At 41.2% G+C, this 19,329-nt stretch overlaps 1 protein-coding gene across 9 annotated transcripts in view; it reads right to left on the reverse strand.

Annotated features, from left to right (window-relative positions):
- SMARCA2 (SWI/SNF related, matrix associated, actin dependent regulator of chromatin, subfamily a, member 2) overlaps positions 1-19,329 on the reverse strand; it is a 185,945-nt gene that overhangs the window by 99,089 nt on the left and 67,527 nt on the right. For all 9 annotated transcript variants that reach the window (XM_060102248.1, XM_060102240.1, XM_060102244.1 and 6 more), the window contains 7 exons: positions 18,973-19,136; positions 17,550-17,616; positions 16,781-16,891; positions 13,432-13,674; positions 11,968-12,081; positions 3,095-3,202; positions 2,167-2,253 (listed from right to left, as the gene is read on the reverse strand). In XM_060102248.1, the coding sequence (XP_059958231.1) occupies positions 2,167-2,253; positions 3,095-3,202; positions 11,968-12,081; positions 13,432-13,674; positions 16,781-16,891; positions 17,550-17,616; positions 18,973-19,136 (894 nt within the window). The remainder of the gene's footprint in view (positions 1-2,166; positions 2,254-3,094; positions 3,203-11,967; positions 12,082-13,431; positions 13,675-16,780; positions 16,892-17,549; positions 17,617-18,972; positions 19,137-19,329) is intronic.

Consider the following 19,329-nt stretch of genomic DNA (forward strand, 5'->3'; position numbering starts at 1 on the left):
TTAAAAACACTGCTTTCATTTCTCTGGTTTGAAGATCCCCAGGGAGGCAGTGAGCCCAATCCAGAGACCAGGTTTCTAGTATGAAGTAGTATGAACAAAGGGTGTGTAAGCAAACAAAATGAAGACAAAAGCAAAATGCACACACCATCTCTGGTTCACAACTGTGATACCTTTGTAAATAACTGTGGGTCTCATTTCCAGGAATGGGCTCCTGAAAGTTTTTTTTTTTTTTTTTTTTGCAGTACGCGGGCCTCTCACTGTTGTGGCCTCTCCCGTTGCGGAGCACAGGCTCCAGATGCGCAGGCTCAGCGGTCATGGCCCACGGGCCCAGCCGCTCCGTGGCACGTGGGATCTTCCCGGACTGGGGCACGAACCCATGTCCCCTGCATCGGCAGGTGGACTCTCAACCACTGCGCCACCAGGGAAGCCCACTGAAAGTTTTTTACATTAAAAAAATTGCAAATCAAAGTCTGTCTTTCTACTGACTGCTACTTAACATGTCAATGTGCAGGCAAAGGAGGACATGTTACTTAGACTTAGCTTCTTTGATTGCCCCCCCCTCCCCTCCCCAGGTGCTTCAGACAGAAGCTTGACATCCTCTCCCTTCCTGACATGGCCCAGTGTGTCTCAAAGGTTCATTTTGGTACGATAACCAAAATGAAGTTCAGATTGACATCTAATTTTCATAATTTCTAAGTCCTCAAACTCCTCTATACTTTTACACAGTAAATATCTTAAAATTATTTTTAGGAAAAATAAGATGGTGACTAACTCATGGATACCTTACAGCCCATTTATCACATTAGTGGTTTACCAGACACTTCATATGCTATTTTTTTTAAAGTTTATCCTCCTGCCAGTCCTATAATCTGTTACCATCTGATGACAAGTCAAGTAGCTATGAGTGACTTACACCAAGTCACAGTTAAAAGTGACCTGGGGTATAGACTTATTACCACACAGTGGATTCTCCTACTATGCGTCTAAATAGGCTTGTTGATGGGACCTTCCCCCTCCCTCCCTTTCTTCCTTCTTTCTTTTCTTCCTTCCTTCCTTACATCCATCCTTCCTTCCTTTTACTGTTGTTGCTGTTGTCATTTTACTTATATCGAGGGCTTTTTACTCTATAAAGGAAGGGTTGCCTGTCCCTAAGGCAACAACAGTGTCGGGAGTTTTTCTAACTTCCCACCACAGGTGGGATAGGACTCCAGGACAGGGACAGAGGTGCAATATATACTGCCGCCTAACAAGCGCAATTAACAAAAACAAGGAAGAAAAAATTAATCTTCAAAGTCAAGAATATTTCCGACTCATTTCCAGGAATATGCTCCTGAAAGTTAAATTCCTAGAACCTTCTATTTATTTATTTGTTAATAAGCTGGTGCCGACACGGAGCCTGCAGTGACTTGCCCCATGCCTCCTGCTCATCTGTAGTGGAAAGTAAGCAGTGCCCTGGCAAATAATTGCCGCCAGGACCATATGCATCTGCGGCCACATTGAAAAGTGGAGGCTACAATTGTGGCTCCTTTTCCTTCCTGCTCAAGTCAATGGCTCCTACTGGGGTGAAATTGTCAATTTAGGAAACTCATTCACATGTAGCGAACAGGGCAGAATATGTCCTCTCCCCTAAAAATAGCTTCCTAGAGACCAGAGCCTCAGGATAAAAGCCTGTATCTACACTGTCATGCAAGAGGCCAGAAAGGAAAAAATACAAATCTAAGTAACAGACTAAAAAGTCAGTGACTTTTACAGAGAACATCTTCCTGTTCAATGAGTATAAATACATTATTTTAATATTTTTTCACAGAATCCTTCTGAGGAAGCTGGAGGTATTTATCATTATCTTCCATTTCGGAGCTCCCACTAGAACAAGGCAATTCACAGCACCTACCCAAACCCACGTAATGAGCCATAGCTTACAGCATTTTCTCACTACTTGAAACTCCTGGTTATAAAATTCCAGATGCTCAAGGGTCTGGTGCCAATGAGAATCCATAACCAGAAAATTCACGTTTGTTAATTCTGCTCTTCAAGCTATCAGACCATGTTGTTTCAACTTCCAGGCGTTTTAACCCTCTTTTATTTTTTATTAAAAAAATTGTCTGTGTAGTATTAGTAGGAATAGCACAGGAAGGATCAGGGTCACGACAGAGAACGTAGGCTTACCTCAATGTGCTGAAACATATATGGGTGATTGCAGATTTTTCTCAACTGCATGATGGTGTTCATAAGTGTCTTAGCGCCTCCTTTCCCCTAAGAAAAGAGTAGAGAAGAGTGAAAATAGAAGTTATTAATTGATCAGGTATTTCCCATTAAAAAAAAAAATAGGCTTGGGCTTCCCTGGTGGCGCAGTGGTTGGGAGTCCACCTGCTGATGCAGGGGACGCGGGTTCATGCCCTGGTCTGGGAAGATCCCACATGCCGTGGAGCGGCTGGGCCCGTGAGCCATGGCCACTGAGCCTGCATGTCCGGAGCCTGTGCTCCGCAGCGAGAGAGGCCACAACAGTGAGAGGCCCGCGTACCACACACACAAAAAAATAGGCATCTATAGAAACAGCAAAGGGCCATAGGTCTTCTCGGTAACCTACACCGCTTGTGGTCCAAAGTTCCTGTTACTATTACATAGTTGTTTCTGAATTAGATATATCATCTTCCTTGTGACTAACTTATCCTAGAGGAGGGAATTATGCCCCGTGGATGGCTTTGAGAAATAACTGTCTATTCACTAGGATTCACAGCTGTCTAGTCCTTAGAAGCATGGAACAGATGCCCAGGAAATGAAACTGGATTGTGAAACCTTCTATAATGCCACCACACCCTTAGGCAGATATATTCCGTGCAGAACTGACATGAGCATAGCTAACTATTTTGGTGATATGAACACCAAGATGGTGTTCGTTTCTGACTGCTCCTATGCAGTTTGCAGGTAAGAGGCTAAGAGATTTTCTTTGGCAGCAACAATAGCTCCAAGAAAAGCCCAGTAATTTGCTTCAACAAATCAGCATTAGCAGGGATGTTTCCTAGGAGTATCCAGTGTCACAGGCCCAAGACGATACATGACAGCACCTTGAGTTGTAACATCTTCCCCAGCGTACCTTCTTATCTTTCTCCGAACCGTCTGTGAGGAGGATCCCTTTGGCTTGCATATGGCGATACAGAATCTTCTGCAGAGCTGACATGTCACACTTGATCACATATTCAACCTGGGGAAAAAAGAACAGTAAGTAGAGCAGGAGAGAGAAGGTGCCTGTTCTAAGAAGATTGTTGAGACGTGGCTGTTGGTGGCACTCCTGGAACCACAAAGGTATCTCTCTTCCCCGACTCTTGGATTCATGGAGGAGGTGGGGTGGGGTGGTGGTAGTGATGGAGAGGACCACAGTCGTCACTACTAAAGGTACCATTATACTGTAGGGACCTTCAAAAGGCTGTATGTCATTGACCATTGACATTAGGGTCATGTTTTTGGAAATTTCTTGACTTGTTCCATATTTGAGAGAGAGAGAGAGAGAGAGAGAGAGACTGGCAAACTGTTCAAATTCAAAGATGTTCCACACAGAGTATTTTCTTTTCTTTTTTTTAATAGTATTTCCTCTGCTTCCCACCTATACCTCCTTTCCTATGAACAGAACAGTTTTAGGAAAAACAGTGCTTGGCCAATAACCTCTCATTTTGTTTGGAAAACATTTTTAAATGGCCCTAGGTGGCTACCCCCAATACTGATCTGAAAAGGAGATTCATAAGAGCCCTAGGTTGACTATACGTAATTACCCTCTGCTTTGAAGGATGAAAGGATACTACGCTAGTGAGGATAACAAGCAAAGGAGAGAAATTAATCCACAATTGGATGCAACTTTAGGACCATATTCTTTAGAGGCAAGGCCGCATGCGCTTCCATTTTGAAATAACAGAAAAATCCAATTTAAAACAGTGAAAGGGAATTCATGTGCTGGTGGTTTCATACACACCTGCAATACTTCTCGCACACTCCTAATGCACACAATCTGCCTTGGTTATTTCCTATTATTGTTTTTCTTTATTAAAAAAAACCCCAGAATACAAATGTGAAATTTTCATAATAAACATCAGATTAATGCCTAGAAATCTGCAGAATGTGATTAAAAGCAAATCAGCAAGCTGCCTAATGTTTAACAAACTGATTAAAAATGATCAGGTTATTTTCAGCTCTGAGGGCCAGGGCTAAGAGGTCACAGATGAAGAGAAGGTGAATATTCATTCGATTGTTGCTTTAGAAGGAACCTGTCAGGCCAGCCAGAACCGCAATTAATAGCCTTTTGCTACTGGTTTTGATGCACCAAATCAGATTAGAGAAAGGTGGATTCTTCTGCAGCAAAGTTAAGAAAAGCAAGTGACCTGCCATAAACTTGTTTTAGTTTTTAATGACTTTCTTGGCCAGGGTGGAAAAAACATCTCCAAGCTTAATAAATAAGGATGCACTATTAGTACAGGCTTTGTGTTCCACAGACTTGATCCTGCATGTTTTTAAAGCACTTCGACTTTTTCAAGAGCTGTTAACTCTCCAGGATACTTGATCACGGTGTAGAGAAATGTTAAACAACTTCAGACTTTTAACAAGCATAATGATAAAAATGACACCAAGGGCTAGCATTATTGAGTTCTTTCTACGGACCAGGCCCCGTGCGAAAATGCTTTATTTATGTGCCTTCTCCCATTTCACTACACAAGAGCTGTAGGAGAGTTACATTTAGTGGTGTTTGAGTTTTATAGATAAGGAACCTGAGCTTCAGAAAGGTTAAGTGACTGGGTTCAAACGATACAGCTATTTAATGGTGCAGTTAGGATCGAACCAGACTCGACTTCCTTAAGCTCTATGCTAAGGATGACCACGGAGACTTTTAGGTTTCCCAGTTGTGCCCTGATGTTCCTCTTCACCTGGGCCTCCCTGCCAGCCAGCTTGTGCACACTTTCCTGAATGTGGAAAGGAGGGCTGAGGCTTGCTTGTAAGCGCGTTAGGAGATGGAAGAACCAGAATGAGGGACTGGACCCTCAACCTCCTTCCCGTCAGTTAGCTGCGGCTAAGAGCTGGAGGGGAGGGAGTTTGGGAAGCAGGGGACATGCACGATGATGCCATGCAGACAGGGATGTCAAACACCCCCAGAGGGGCCAAGTCAGCAGAGAAGCGAGCTCAACCCTAGAACCTGACGGCTGCTGTAGGAAGGCGATGTTTCCCGCAACCCTCCTCCCAAGCACCATTAGGGGGTACCAGAAGCTAGTTTGATACACATCATCAAAATCACCATCCTAGGGCTTCCCTGGTGGCGCAGTGGTTGAGAGTCCGCCTGCTGATGCAGGGGACACGGGTTCGTGCCCCGGTCCGGGAGGATCCCACCTGCCGTGGAGCAGCTGGGCCCGTGAGCCATGGCCGCTGAGCCTGCGCGTCTGGAGCCTGTGCTCCGCAACGGGAGAGGCCACAACAGTGAGAGGCTCTCGTGCCGCAAAAAAAAAAAAAAAAAAAAAAAATCACCATCCTAAGTTTCACGACTATATTTTATGTTTGCTCCCTGTAACCTCCCAAACAAGCCCAAGCTATGTTGTTTGTCTTTGTACTTTCCCCCAGGCCTGGGGTGAGGGTCCTTAGTCCTAGGGCTTCCTTTCCAAATTTTACTCTCCCCAAGGGCTCTTTGGAAGATCTTCCCCAATCATATCTATCAGCCAAAGTCAATCTTCCTTTTCATTTCCCGCAAAGAAGTGGTCATTAAACTTTTTTGATGGCAGTTCCTTACCAGGAAGACACGCTAAAGCGCCTCTTCCCAATACATGCCCATATATTTAATTATGATTATATGCACGCATGGACATTAATGTCTCAAAACACAAGTTACCTTTAGGACAGGGGTCAGTGTTAAAGGCAGTTGATTTATATCTACATTTCAAGAGGCCAATTTGATGACATCTAAATTTTGGGTTATAATGGGGCTGGTGAAAACCCACACTAGGAACAGGAGAGGTGGCAGGTCTGCCCTTTTCCTACCGTCCATCTGTGCTTACGTTATCCATCTTGTTTTCAACCTGCAATCCTTTGCAGAATCTTTTAAAGCCCTTCATTCATTCTGAGGGCCAGGGGTGTCAGTTTAGTTAAAATGAGATCATCCTAAAATCCTTTTATCTGGATACACAGAAACCCACAATGCTCCCAGTAGGCAGAAGGCGCAGGAACCAGGCTGTGAGCGTGAGCGGATATCTGATGCCCCAGGTGGAGGTGCTCCCCATCACACTCCCGCCTGGGATAACCGACACAGTCTAAGCAAGGTATCTTGACTTTCTGATGTGCATACATACCACACGGGTACCAGTGTCCATCTGTATGTTAAATTAATAAAGCTTATTTTATTTATTTTTTTTTTTGCGGTACGCGGGCCTCTCACTGTTGTGGCCTCTCCCGCCGCGGAGCACAGGCTCCAGACATGCAGGCGCAGCGGCCATGGCTCACGGGCCCAGCCGCTCTGCGGCATGTGGGATCTTCCCAGGCCCGGGCACGAACCCATGTCCCCTGCATCGGCAGGCAGACTCTCAACCACTGCGCCACCAGGGAAGCCCAATTTTTTTTTTTTATTTTTAAGAGAAAAAGTAATATAAATGGAAGCTCTAAAATCTTCTTCCCCCACCTCAATGGATTACTAGTAAGCACCCCCCCCACATACCCACGTGCACCCACCATGTGCTCTGGGGACCCCTGTCCTAAAGCACTTGAATGCCTGGATCCTTCCTCCTGATGGTGTGGATGATGCTGCCTTTCATTGTCATGCCATTGTTCAGTGACATCTCACACCATGCCTCCAATTTCTGGTACAGCTCCTGCACCTTCCAGCCCCGCCCGAGGGCAGTGCAGTGCACAGAGCAAGCCATCAGAGCTATGCATTGAGAAAAGGGCAGACTGAAGAATTCTAAAGTAGACATGCAGCCTGACAGTGGCAAGGCGAGGAAAGTCTCTGTAATCATCACGCCATCTCAAACTCTGCTGGGTCTGGGTCACCTCCAAAAAACACGATGGTCCCTGATTAGAGCATGAATTTGAAAGTTCCTCAAAATATGCTGGTGTTGCAGGAAATAAAATCTATGACTCTTTAACAGGGATGATTTTCCCAACAAGTTAGGCTTATGAGAGCCATTGGGACTATTATTTTCAAATTATATGTAAAATTGGAGTGTCAGCCTCAGGGACATGACAGTTATCTCCTAAGACTCCTTATGTTAGTAATGATCAAATTGGTCCCTTCAGGGAGCTAAATTGGGTGGTTATATTGGCCCAGACTCTCCTCCCATATAACTCTGTAAAAGTTTTCAACCTTTATCCATAGTTTCTCCCTAAACACTATTCCTCACTTATCACTTCCCTTCCAAAAGGAGGTATTATTAGATCAATAAATCCAGACTACTATGTGTGATATATTACCACTTTGTGAACTGAGATTTCCAAGATTAAATTTATGAAAGTCCCAGGTTTTAGAGTCTATGGCAAGAGAGGAACAAAGTGATGATTAATTACATCAAGCATTCTAAATTTTTATATAATGAATATAAAAGCTGCCCATCTAAACAATGCTTTTTTGTGGTTTTATACAGATTATATCAAAATCAGGGTCGATTTTAGGTAGGTCAACCTCTAGTTAATCTCAGACATTGTACACATATTTTAGCATATTTAGACCCAGACACACACACACACATACATACAGCCAATAGCAAGTACAGCTGGTTCTTGATTATACAAAGGAGAAAGTCAGCACAGACAACCTCAAATGGGAGCTAAATCGAAAAATCAATTTTTCTTTAGCTTAAGTTAGGTTTTATGTAATCCCTTTTCCATGAATTGCCCTTCTTCCGTGAGTATAAGGAATGGATCTTATGCCAGCAGCTTGGTGGTGGTGTTGGGAGGGGCCTGGAGACAGTATATTCTCTTGCTCATTAGGTGTTTCATTAGACTCATTAAGTCATTAAATACTCGTTGATTAAAACTAATTTTTATTAAATACTCATTCATTAAAACTAATTTTTCTGTGAAGTAGAACTGCATTTATCAAACTGTGGCCCTTATATGCCTGCTTTGGTTTCATCTGAGGAAATACAGACTCCTGAGGTCACTCCCACTATAAGAAACAGAATTACTGGGGCTAGGGCTGGTACTTTGTATTTTTAAGAGTTTTTCTATCTGAAAACTCAACAATAAGAAAAGAAATAATTGGGAAAAAATAGGCAAAAGATTTAAGCACCACTTCATCAAAGAAGACACATGAATGCCAAATGAGCACATGAAGACGAGTCACAAGATATCAGCACACAATTATTGAAACGGCCAACAGTGTTAAAAACTGAAAATATCAAGTATTGAGGAGAATGTGGAGGAACTGGAATGCTCATACATTGCTGGTGGGACTACAAAATGGTTCAGACTCCACAGAAAACCATTCGGAAGTTTCTTATAAAGTTATGTGTACACTTACCATATGACCAAGCAAGCCCACTCCTAGATATTTACTAAAATGAAATGAAAACCTATATTCACACAAAAACCTATACACAAATGTTCATAGACTTATTCATAACCATCAAAAACTAGAAACAACCCAAATTTCCTTCGGTTAAATGGATAAACAAACTCTGGTGCATCAATAATATAGAATATTATTCAACAATAAAAATGAACCAATTAATGATACATCCAACACCTTGGATGTATCTCAAATTCATTACACTAAATGAAAAACCAGATGCAAAAGGTCTGATGAGACACATTGTCTGATTCCTTTCATACAACATTCTGGAACAGGCAAAACTACAGGGATGGAGAACAAATTAGTGGTTGCATGAGGCTAAGGGTAGAGGGAGAGTTTGTCTAAAACGTGAGAGCACTAGGAAATTTTTGGTCGGGGGGACTGGGAGACAGAATTGTTCTGTATTTTGACTGTGGGTAGAGTTAACATAGCTGTGTATTTGTCAAAACTCAGAACTATACACCAAAAAGAGTGAATTTTATTATACGTAAATTAAAAAATAAAATGGAAATCCACTTCCCTGATTCTTTTTCATGAAAACATTTGAGCATCACTTCTATAAAATATTTAGCCTTTTCCTGCCATCAGCCACAATTCCTTTCTAGATTCCTTATACAGCCTGAGAAAGACATATATGTTGTTTGTGGCTACAAGCAGATGGTGGCAGAAGAAAGCTCCTTACCCCCAAGGATGACACTTAAATGGCCAATTTTCCCCAGATTAAAAAAATCCTAACAAGGTAGAAAGAGCAAAGAGTGAAAACTGGCCAAACCACACCAATAACAGCTACATACACATGCCAAGTCATTAGTTCCCCTACTCACCATGAAAAGGTTATGGGGACAGAGATGGGGCAGGAACACAGAAAGTGCCAGGACCAGAGAACAGTGAGAAAGAACTTGAAGTGAATAGGGAAGCAGAACCAGAAGTCAGCAATAGAAACGGCAGTGTGAGTAGAAAGTAAGGACTCTGGTGGTAGCAGTTGTCACCAGTTGAGCCCTTACCACGTGCCAGGCATAGTGTTATGAGTACTGCATCCATTCAATCCTCTTCTGTGAAGCAGGTATTGTCTATTTTCCAGTTCATTGATGAGAACACTGACACCCACTGGGTTAAGAGACTTGCCCAAGCTCACATAGCTAGTATGAGACGGAGAATGCAGTGGGCAGAGCCCATGACTTCCAGTCCACCAAGTTGCCTCCAGGTAAAGGTAGCTTATCCACAGATAATTCAGTCATACCTCGAAGACAGTGCGGGTTCAGTTCCAGACCAGCAAAAGAAAGGGAATATGGTAATAAAGCTAGTCACAAGAATTTTTTGGTTTCCTAGCACATATAACTTATGTTTACACCATACTATAGTCTATTAAGTGTGCAAAGCACTATCTAAAAAAATTGGACATACCTTAATCAAAAATACTTTATTGCTAAAAAATGCTAACTATCATCTGAGACGTCAGTGGGTCATAATCTTTTTGCAATGGTACATCAAAGATCACTGATCACAGATCACCATAACACATAAAACAATCATGAAAAGGCTTGAAATATTGAGAGAATTACCAAAACGTGACACAGAGACATGAAATTAGCATATGCCGAAAAATGGTGTTGACAGACTTGCTCAACGCAGGGTTGCCACAAACCTTCAATTTGGGGGGAAAAACATGGTATCTATGAAGGGCAATGAAGCAAAGTGCAACAAAATGAGGTATGCCTGTATATCACACACAGGGTGTTTAACATACCTCCAATATAAAAATCTGGATATTAAACAGTACGTGTGTACTTTATGTCGAAACATGAGCTTGAAAATCTAATCTTAGTTTTTTTAAATTTATCAATACTCAGGAAGTTTTCTTGTGAAAAGAGCTGTGAAATAAATATTTTAGTAAAGCAAAGAATCCCTCTGTGATATAACCAATCACCCCATAATCCTTATGCTGCAAAAGTTTGGATTTTAATACAATGGATTTTCTTAAAACAGGGCATACTTTCAACTTGTAATGTGTTTTTTAAATATCTATCTATATTAGCCATTCAGGACTGGCTAATACAGAGTAATGAGTAACAAGATTAAGAAGTTTTATGGAATGAATAAATGAAGAATTTCAGTTAATTGCCTTTTATTTTATAGCTCTTCTAAAGAAACAAAAGGAAGTATGGGACAAATTAAAATCTTTAACATTCCATCTCTATAACTTGCAGGATCTCAGTAACATTCAAGGCAGCCACATGACCACTGTACCCATTCCCCAGCTTATTCTGTAACTAAAGTCCATACTGAATAGAAAGGGGGTTACCCAAAGATGCCAAGACCACACGAAGTCAAACAAATATCAACAGCATTCAATCCCTAAGATGCATTCACCAAAATAAAATACTTAGATATTTAGGTTTTTGCTGGGATAAGCATGGTATAAGAACCATGTTAATATTTAATTTTTTTCCAACTGCTAATGAATAGGGCCTTAGGGATCAAAATTCTCTCTTAGCAAAGTGATCAACTTTGGATACTATCTTGCCAATCCCACTTAAAACTGAGCAGGATGAACCAATCTGTTCAAAAAATAGAGTCATTACACAGAAAAACACAATGATGCAAAACACACATTTCACAACTGGCTCCCCTAAAGAGAAAACTCACATCAAGCTATCTCATGCAACAAACAGTGCACACTGCCAAACAATCTATCTTTAAGAGAATGAAACGTAGAACTCCAGTGTGTGCGGTTCCAAAACATGATCAAAAACATATTAAACCAATACCCAAATCCAACCCAAAAATGTGGAGCTAAGGGCTTAAAAGACATTCTAAAGCACTGAAAAATCAGTGTCCAAAAAGTAATCTGAAAAATATTTCTTAAAATGCTCACAGGAACTTAAATTAGATGATGCGTCTGTAATTTGCAGGAACCCTATTTTTCACTTACTATCAGAACCGTGACATCCCAAGCATCCAATATTAAACACATTACTGGGAAACCTGGCAAATGCTTACCAGGTCCCTTGATAATGATACAAGCCCCAAACTCAAAGGCTTAGTTGGCTCAAAGCAGAACATTTCTACGGCGCCCGCAAGAGCAAACTCGACGAGGTTAGTAAAAAGAAAAAATCTAAAGTTAAAACAGAATGTTAATTCATGTAATGTTAAGTGAATGTAAGTTAAAGCTAAAATGTAATGAGACTCAATGAATTTGGTTATTTTTTTAAATCTGCCCCCAAACTTTTGGAAACCAAGATGAAATGCTAAAATTTCCCTTCTCTCTCTACACTAAATCCCCTAGCTTCCATCTAACAAAAAAGATCCTTTAAGATATTTCCCAGTTACCTGGAACTAAAATACAAGCCTGCTGTTTCCGAAACACAAGTTCAGGGGCAGGTACTCCAAATATATTGGCAGAGGAAGAAACCACAACTTCTGAATTTGCAACATACTTTTTCTGGAAGCTGGGATTCAACTTCTTTCTTCAGTCTCCTCAGTAAAAATGGTCTCAACACCTTATGCAGACGCCTGATGATCAATATAGTTTCTTCTTCATTTAAGTCCACCTATAAGAGAAACTTAGATGAATTTGATCTTTTTTTTTAAAAAAAGATCTTTCATGCAATGACTCTTTGTTCCATTTATTATTGGTTTCAATATATGATTGAAATTTTATGTGCATTAAGGCTAGGTTTATATCCATCATGTACACCTCAGAATGCTGTTCCCATCTTCCTACCAGGTGGTAACAGAACAGCCTCTGAATGGGTATCTTGGTCTGAATGCTGAGTTTTGTAGAAAACGGCCCAGAGCCATCAGTTTTAGATCAGGAGTGTTAACAGCTCAGAATTTTATGGGATATGATTGCAGTAAAGGCTGACTAAAGGCTGAGGTAGAACACGAGTAAAAGGGCAATAGTTAATGTGTTCTTCCTTCAACCTGAAGCATTAAGTTAGGCTCTTAACTTTGATTGTCTCAGATGCAGAAACATACCAAGGGAACAGGGCCTGAACCTGAAAAGAAGAACAAGAGTGGATCCCGATTACGTTGGTGGGTTTCTAAGCCCCTCTACCTGCATCCTCCTTTGCTCAGCTCTGATCTTGTTCAAGTTCAGTCCTGTTTATATATAAATCCTTCGCTTTCTCTTTCACCTTCCTCTATTCACCTCTAGGGGGCAGAGCTGATTGACGTTACCTTCTCCCAATGGGCAAGCCAATGAATTCCTAACAAAAGGTTATAATGTACCTGTAACATCTCAAAATTAAAGGGCCAAATAGTTCCAACATAAATTTCCCTAAAGCATTTTAAGTGGCTTTTCATTCCTATAGTGGAAGGAATGATAATAAGAAATTTGAAAATGGCTACTCCAGGGTTTGAGGAGTATTTATATACACACAAGACTGAGGCTTACACTAAAACCTGAAAACAATGTGTAAAGAAAATTAGTATAAACCAGTTCGGTTTTACATACAAACTCTTAATGTGGAAATGGTTTAAAGGGAAGCCCAAGTTTATGACAAGGAAATATTTCTTTTTAAGGTTTATATTCGGTTGGTTGAGTTGTGGTTCAATAGATTGAACAAATATCTCTGCATTTATCCTCCTTGTGGCCTGTAGCAGTTAAGCATTCCACCAGCCATGAACACCCTCTGTTGGCCTGGTTAACACACTGGCAAAAGACAATGGGATTAGGACACCCTAGATCCTAGATCTTACATCCATTATTAGATCCATTTTCTTTGGATGGAAAAATATCCCTGGAGTGAGAACATATACATCCACTGAGTGGCTTCCTGATACTTTACAACACTGTAAACCACCCTATGGGTTTTCTGTGGCTCTAGTGTTCTCAGCTTTAGGTCTTTTCATTTCATTTCATTGTCATGCAGTGGGAAAAATAAAAGTTAGGCCAGTACCCTTTCTCCAGTCATGGCAAACGGAGCATTAAACCACTGCTCAAATGTGCTGCAGCTCTTAAAAATTGTGGGAAGGAGGAAGTTGAGGAGGGCCCAGAGTTCCGGGAGCTTATTCTGCAGGGGGGTCCCGGTCAAGAGGATCCTTCTGGGGGCCACGTAGTGAGTGTTCAGGACCTGAGTCAGCTTGCAGTGGTGATTCTTCATTCGGTGGCCTTCGTCCACTATCATATATTTCCACCGAATCTATAACACAAGAGGAAGGACCAACATGCGGTGAACAAGGGAAAACACAACTACTTCCAAGAGGCAACTGGTGATGTGGAAAACCAAAGAACTCATGCTTGGTAAAAGCTATGACATGAGATTCCTTAGCATAAAAGAATCTTAACAGTCTATTTCCCATACCTGACAGATCATCGTGTACTATGTAGTAATGGAATGGAATAACAGAATGTGATTCCAAATTACCCTTTCACAAAGACAGAAACTTGGGCCCAGAATGAAATGATTGGGCCAGGATTAGCTCCTGTGTCTCCCCATCCAATACTCCTTCTATTAATGTTATGTCATGACAGCTATGCCAGATTTAATGGCTCTGTTACCTCTGCTCATAGTAAGTACAGAATACAGCTCCTCAACTGAAGCAGAGGTTAATGACTGATTTCTCCAAGATGGCGTCAGCAGGCACCTGCAGAGGAAGTACTCTGGCTTCATGCCCTTTTTCTATTGCCTTGGCTGACTACTACCTTCAGAGTTTGGCTCATGTTTTTTTTTAATTTTTTTTAAATTTGAATTTACTTGCTAACATTTAAAAGTTGGAACATTTCACATAAAAATCTGGACATCCAGCTTCTTTTAAAACGTTAGAAGATCTGGCAACCCGGACTCTCTTAGTTCATACATACTCCTTACCTGCCAGGTCTAGGACCCCGATTTCAAGATGTCTAAAATGAAAGGATAGACTTACTGGCAGAGAGGGCAGTGCTAAAATAGCATTCCTCTGTTTATGCCAAAGCTTCAGAATTAAACACAATATATTCCACCAGCATAACTATCACTTCAAAAATAAAAAATGTGACCATATGACACCATCTTCCTTCCTAAGTCTACACACAGTCCCCTTCCCCTCTCACAGTTGACCCTTCAGCCCTCTCCAAGGTCACTGTTTCTCAAAGTGAGAACAATGAGGAATATCCCACTAAGCCTATCCATTCCCCACAAAACAGTGGCAATGGCCAAGAAAAGCATCTGGTGCTCAGATGTCCCTGGATCCCGCTGCAAAGCTCTTAGAGAGGAGGGAGACGGCAAAGTGTTCTATAAAGTCCTTGCCTTCCTCATTAGAAGCACCAGTAAAGGAATAAAATCATCAGTCAGGCTGGGATGTTCGGGTAAAAGAAACTCCCAGAGTTTTTTTATTTTTATCCTTCCTCTGCTACCTCTAAGAAAACTGCTTAAGAATGATTAAAGTTGTACGATCAATTGTCCCAAAGTTACCAATAGCGTGAAAAGAGGCCAGGAGATAAAAATGTATTTAAATCAATATTCTAAATCTACTTCCCTGCCTAATTTAGCTTGTGAAATAATAAACAAGGAATCAGAGGCCTATGATTTTGCTATCGGGTCTACTACTAATTAGGTCTTCCACTCAGAAAAAAAATTACTACCCCTTTCTAGAGCTTCATTTCTCCAGTGACAAACAAAAGCAATACACCTCGTTACCAGGTGTCTCCGATGAATTTTGAAATACACATGCAGAAGACATGATATGATTTTTCTTTAAAGGATCTCAAATGTACAAACACATTCCCACAGTTATATTGAAAACACGTCATTCCTGACACTGCCAAATTCATCTTGGAGGATGAGGAAGAGGAACACAGCATTGTGGCTGGTGCCATCTCAATGATTAAACAAACCTCCCCTGGGAGCCCATTTCCTTTATGTTATTTCCTAGGATGCCATGAACGGAACTCTCTGTTCCCAGAGCAAAGGTTTAATGCAGAGATAGAACAGACCCCAGAAATAGTGATTCTGTTCATTTCTGGCCATAACTTAGTTTCAGATTATAGTGCTTTCAAAACACCACAGGGTAAAAGAAATTACTAAAGCAAAAAAAAATTAAGTTTTCATGCTTCCTCTATGACAGAAACTATTCCCATCATTCTACATGAATATATTAGGAGACAAGATGATATAAATGGAAAAAAAATTCTATTTTTTGGCTAAAGGACAACTTAGGACATACAAATTAGCAGACATGTAGGTCACAGGTAGAAAACGACTCTTTCCCAGCTCCAAATAAATAGTCACAGAAAGAGCCCAGAGTAATTCAAACAATGATAGCCCATTATTTCACCAGGAAAAACATAAAACAGGAATAGCACAAAAACTGCAGCTTGGATAAACGCTCATATGGAGAAGACCATATGGAGAAATGCCTACTCATCTCTGCAGAGACAAAGACACAAGAGAAATGAAGTTACGCTGCTGACAATATCCCAGGGCAACAAAAACAATTATTTCTTCCATAAGCACGACGTTCAGGGCTGTTGGAGAGAAAAAAAGAGTTGAAGGAACCCAGGTGAATTCTTTTTTTTTTTTTTTTTTTTTTGCAGTACGCGGGCCTCCCACTGCTGTGGCCTCTCCCGTTGCAGAGCACAGGCTCCGGACGCGCGGGCTCAGCGGCCATGGCTCACGGGCCCAGCCGCTCCACGGCATGTGGGATCTTCCCGGACCGGGGCACGAACCCGTGTCCCCTGCATCTGCAGGCGGACCCTCAACCGCTGCGCCACCAGGGAAGCCCCCATGTGAATTCTTTTAAGAGATGTAAGCCCATAAACTATGATAGAATAGGGTAGGTTAAGAGTCCCAGGATCAGTGACATACAACAACAACTAAAATAAAACACAAAAACCCCCAGCATACATAAAATGAAAAAGGCATGATCAAAGTATATCTGACTGAAAAAGAGAGAGAGACCAGCCATCTAACGAGCAAATTATACTAGTGAGTATAATTTGGGGAATACTTTACACTCCAGTTGTGATGGTCCATAATTAGAAATAAGAGAATTTTTTTAAAATTTATTTTTATTTTTTATTTATTTATTTTATTAGTTTCTGCTTTATAACAAAGTGAATCAGTCATACATATACATCTGTTCCCACATCCCTTCCCTCCTGCGTCTCCCTCCCTCCCACCCTCCCCATCCCACCCCTCCAGGCGGTCACAAAGCACCGAGCTGATCTCCCTGTGCTCTGCGGCTGCTTCCCACTAGCTAGCTATTTTACGTTTGGTAGTATATATATGTCCATGCCTCTCAGAAATAAGAGAATTTTTTTAAACATACCTTTGCAAGAATGTGCTTGTCTTTTATAATGTACTCATAAGTAGTCAGGAGGACATTGAATTTGCCACTCCGTAACTGGGGGACAAGGGAGCGACGCATGGCAGGGGTGCCCTGAATGGGAAGAAAATACAGATGTATATTACCCGATGGAAGGAGGCGTGCGTTGTCTCTCACTACTCATAGCTTAATGGAGCCCAGGCACGTGACTAAGGACTGCACATACATGCAATTATCATATACAGATCCATTATCCAGGAAGAAAGTGCTTGGCAAAATTGCTCACACGTCTGGACACTTTTCAGACCTTTATGGAGAAGCTTTCCCACTGCAGACCGAGGGAAGGGGTGGGGGAAAGAAAAGGAAATTATGGTGACCCCAAGGTAGCAGAGAACCCGCTGCTCCGCTGAAAGGCTCCATTTCTACAGGAGCATCCAGCAGGCGCCTGGGCGCCCGGGTAACTGCCTAACTTTGCAGGAACAGTGGGCATGGCAGCAGCACGCGGGATGTGTGGTATTTGTCATTTGTATTACTCGCATCAGAAACCTCGCAATATGATAATTAACAATTTTCTTCTGCATTTCACTATCTGAAAGTAATTATGGTTTATTACAGTAATCTTCTTGGGATGATTAACTCTCACTGTTTAGTACATGATGTACATGACAAAACTTTACAACCAGATACAGTTCACAGATGTGCATAGGGAATGAAGAAAACAGGGTCTATATATAAATGTGGAAAAGCAGAAAATAAATACAGGATTCCAAACCTTGTAAGAAATTTTCACCACGGAAGGAGCCCATTTGTCAAATTCATACGTCCAGTTAGATAGAGTCCTACAGAACAAAAGAAAACAAAATACAGAGAGACATTTGTATAAAACTCTGTGATTAAAAAAATGTTCTTACTCACTTTTAGGCCTCACCTTGAAAAGGGCTAGAGAATATAAAATTTCTCAACTGCATATTCATTTTAAAGGTGTGGAAATAAGAGATAAGTTAGAAATAAGCTGCCACAAAGCATGACAAGTTTGTTGGTGGGTTCACACTAAATCTCATAAGAGAAAAAAAATTAAAGAATGCATGAACATAGAGGGCAAAAAACATCTTAATACTGAAAAACAGCAATTACCAGAGTGATTTGGGGACTCTAGAAACAGCCATATAAAGTTCAGAGAAAAGCTGAGTCAGGAAAAAGAAATGACAAAAGCACATGAAAATACTAAATAAATCTGTCAAGAGGGGGCAGGGGAGAAATATTAATGCCTTCAAAGGCAAAATCCCTGAAAGCATCAGTGTAATATATGAGTCAGAACATGCAAAACATAGATAAAAACCAAAATATATGTTCAAGATGTAGATAATACGGAAAGGGTGTCTAAGTTCCATGGATTCAAATAATATGGATTAAAGAGGTCTGCAAATAACTCTCATTTAAACAAAATTTGAAGGAAATACTAAAACAGAATATTTTTTCTCAAGGCCCAAGCCTGTAATTAGCACCGAGATCTAGAAAAGGATCTCAGTGAACAGAACTGCAACCTCCCACCCCCAGTCAGAGACACACTCCCATCCAAGGAGGGCGGCTTTGAACAGGTATCCCTTCCCTCAGGGGTATCCGCTAAAGACCCACAAGGAGCCATGCAGTGGGCGAGGCGCTGGGAATTTAACGGAGAACAGTGAAGACCCATCCTTACAAAGCGACAAAGTCACTGCAGATAAACTGCGAGTACTGAGGGCGGTTTAATGCAAAATTCATAGTTATGATTTTGATTTAGATTCTGCTTTAAGAGGGACACTAAAGGAAGATTTAAGAATATATAATTTTTGAATATATATAACCTTTTGGAAATGGAAAAAGAAAAAAATCAAAGAAATCTTAAAAAAAATCAAAACCTTTCAGCCTCATGAGCCACTTTAGGCGTGATGAAGAATGAGACCCACTGCACCGTGTGCAGGCTGTGTAGACCACAATGCTAAGGGCTGAAAAAAAATCACTTCATCCTGTGCTTATGTAGCCAATCAAAGGGTGGGAAGTGGGGTGGGAAAAGAAAACCTAAATCTGGATTATATGCTCTTGATAATCCCACTACAGGCTACAATTCTGCCTTAAGGGAAAAACCAGGACAAACTATGAATAGGGCAAGCTCCAACATAAAGAAAGATAACTGCAGAATAAATGGCTTTACTTACGAAAGGGGAACAATGATGAGATAGGGGCCATTGAGTCTTTTGTGCTCCATCAGGTAAGTGATGAGTGCAATGGTCTGTATGGTCTTTCCCAGCCCCATTTCATCAGCTAAGATTCCGTTCAAATTGTTATTATACAGAGAAACCATCCATTCCAGGCCCTGGAGCTGAAATGAAGAGTAATTGCTTCAATTATCCAAGATCTGCACAGGTAATTAATACTAATACAACGCAAGTGAGGCTGCGACTTCTTAACTCCTTGGTGCTGTACGTTGGATTTCCCACAGTAGGAAAGTAGGGGAAGCACCAACACAAAGAGAATTTCATATATGAGCCTGTAATCACCCCTGGAGCTTGGCA

Source organism: Mesoplodon densirostris, chromosome 6 (assembly GCF_025265405.1).
Source record: "Mesoplodon densirostris isolate mMesDen1 chromosome 6, mMesDen1 primary haplotype, whole genome shotgun sequence".
In the NCBI taxonomy this organism is placed as follows: domain Eukaryota; kingdom Metazoa; phylum Chordata; class Mammalia; order Artiodactyla; family Ziphiidae; genus Mesoplodon; species Mesoplodon densirostris.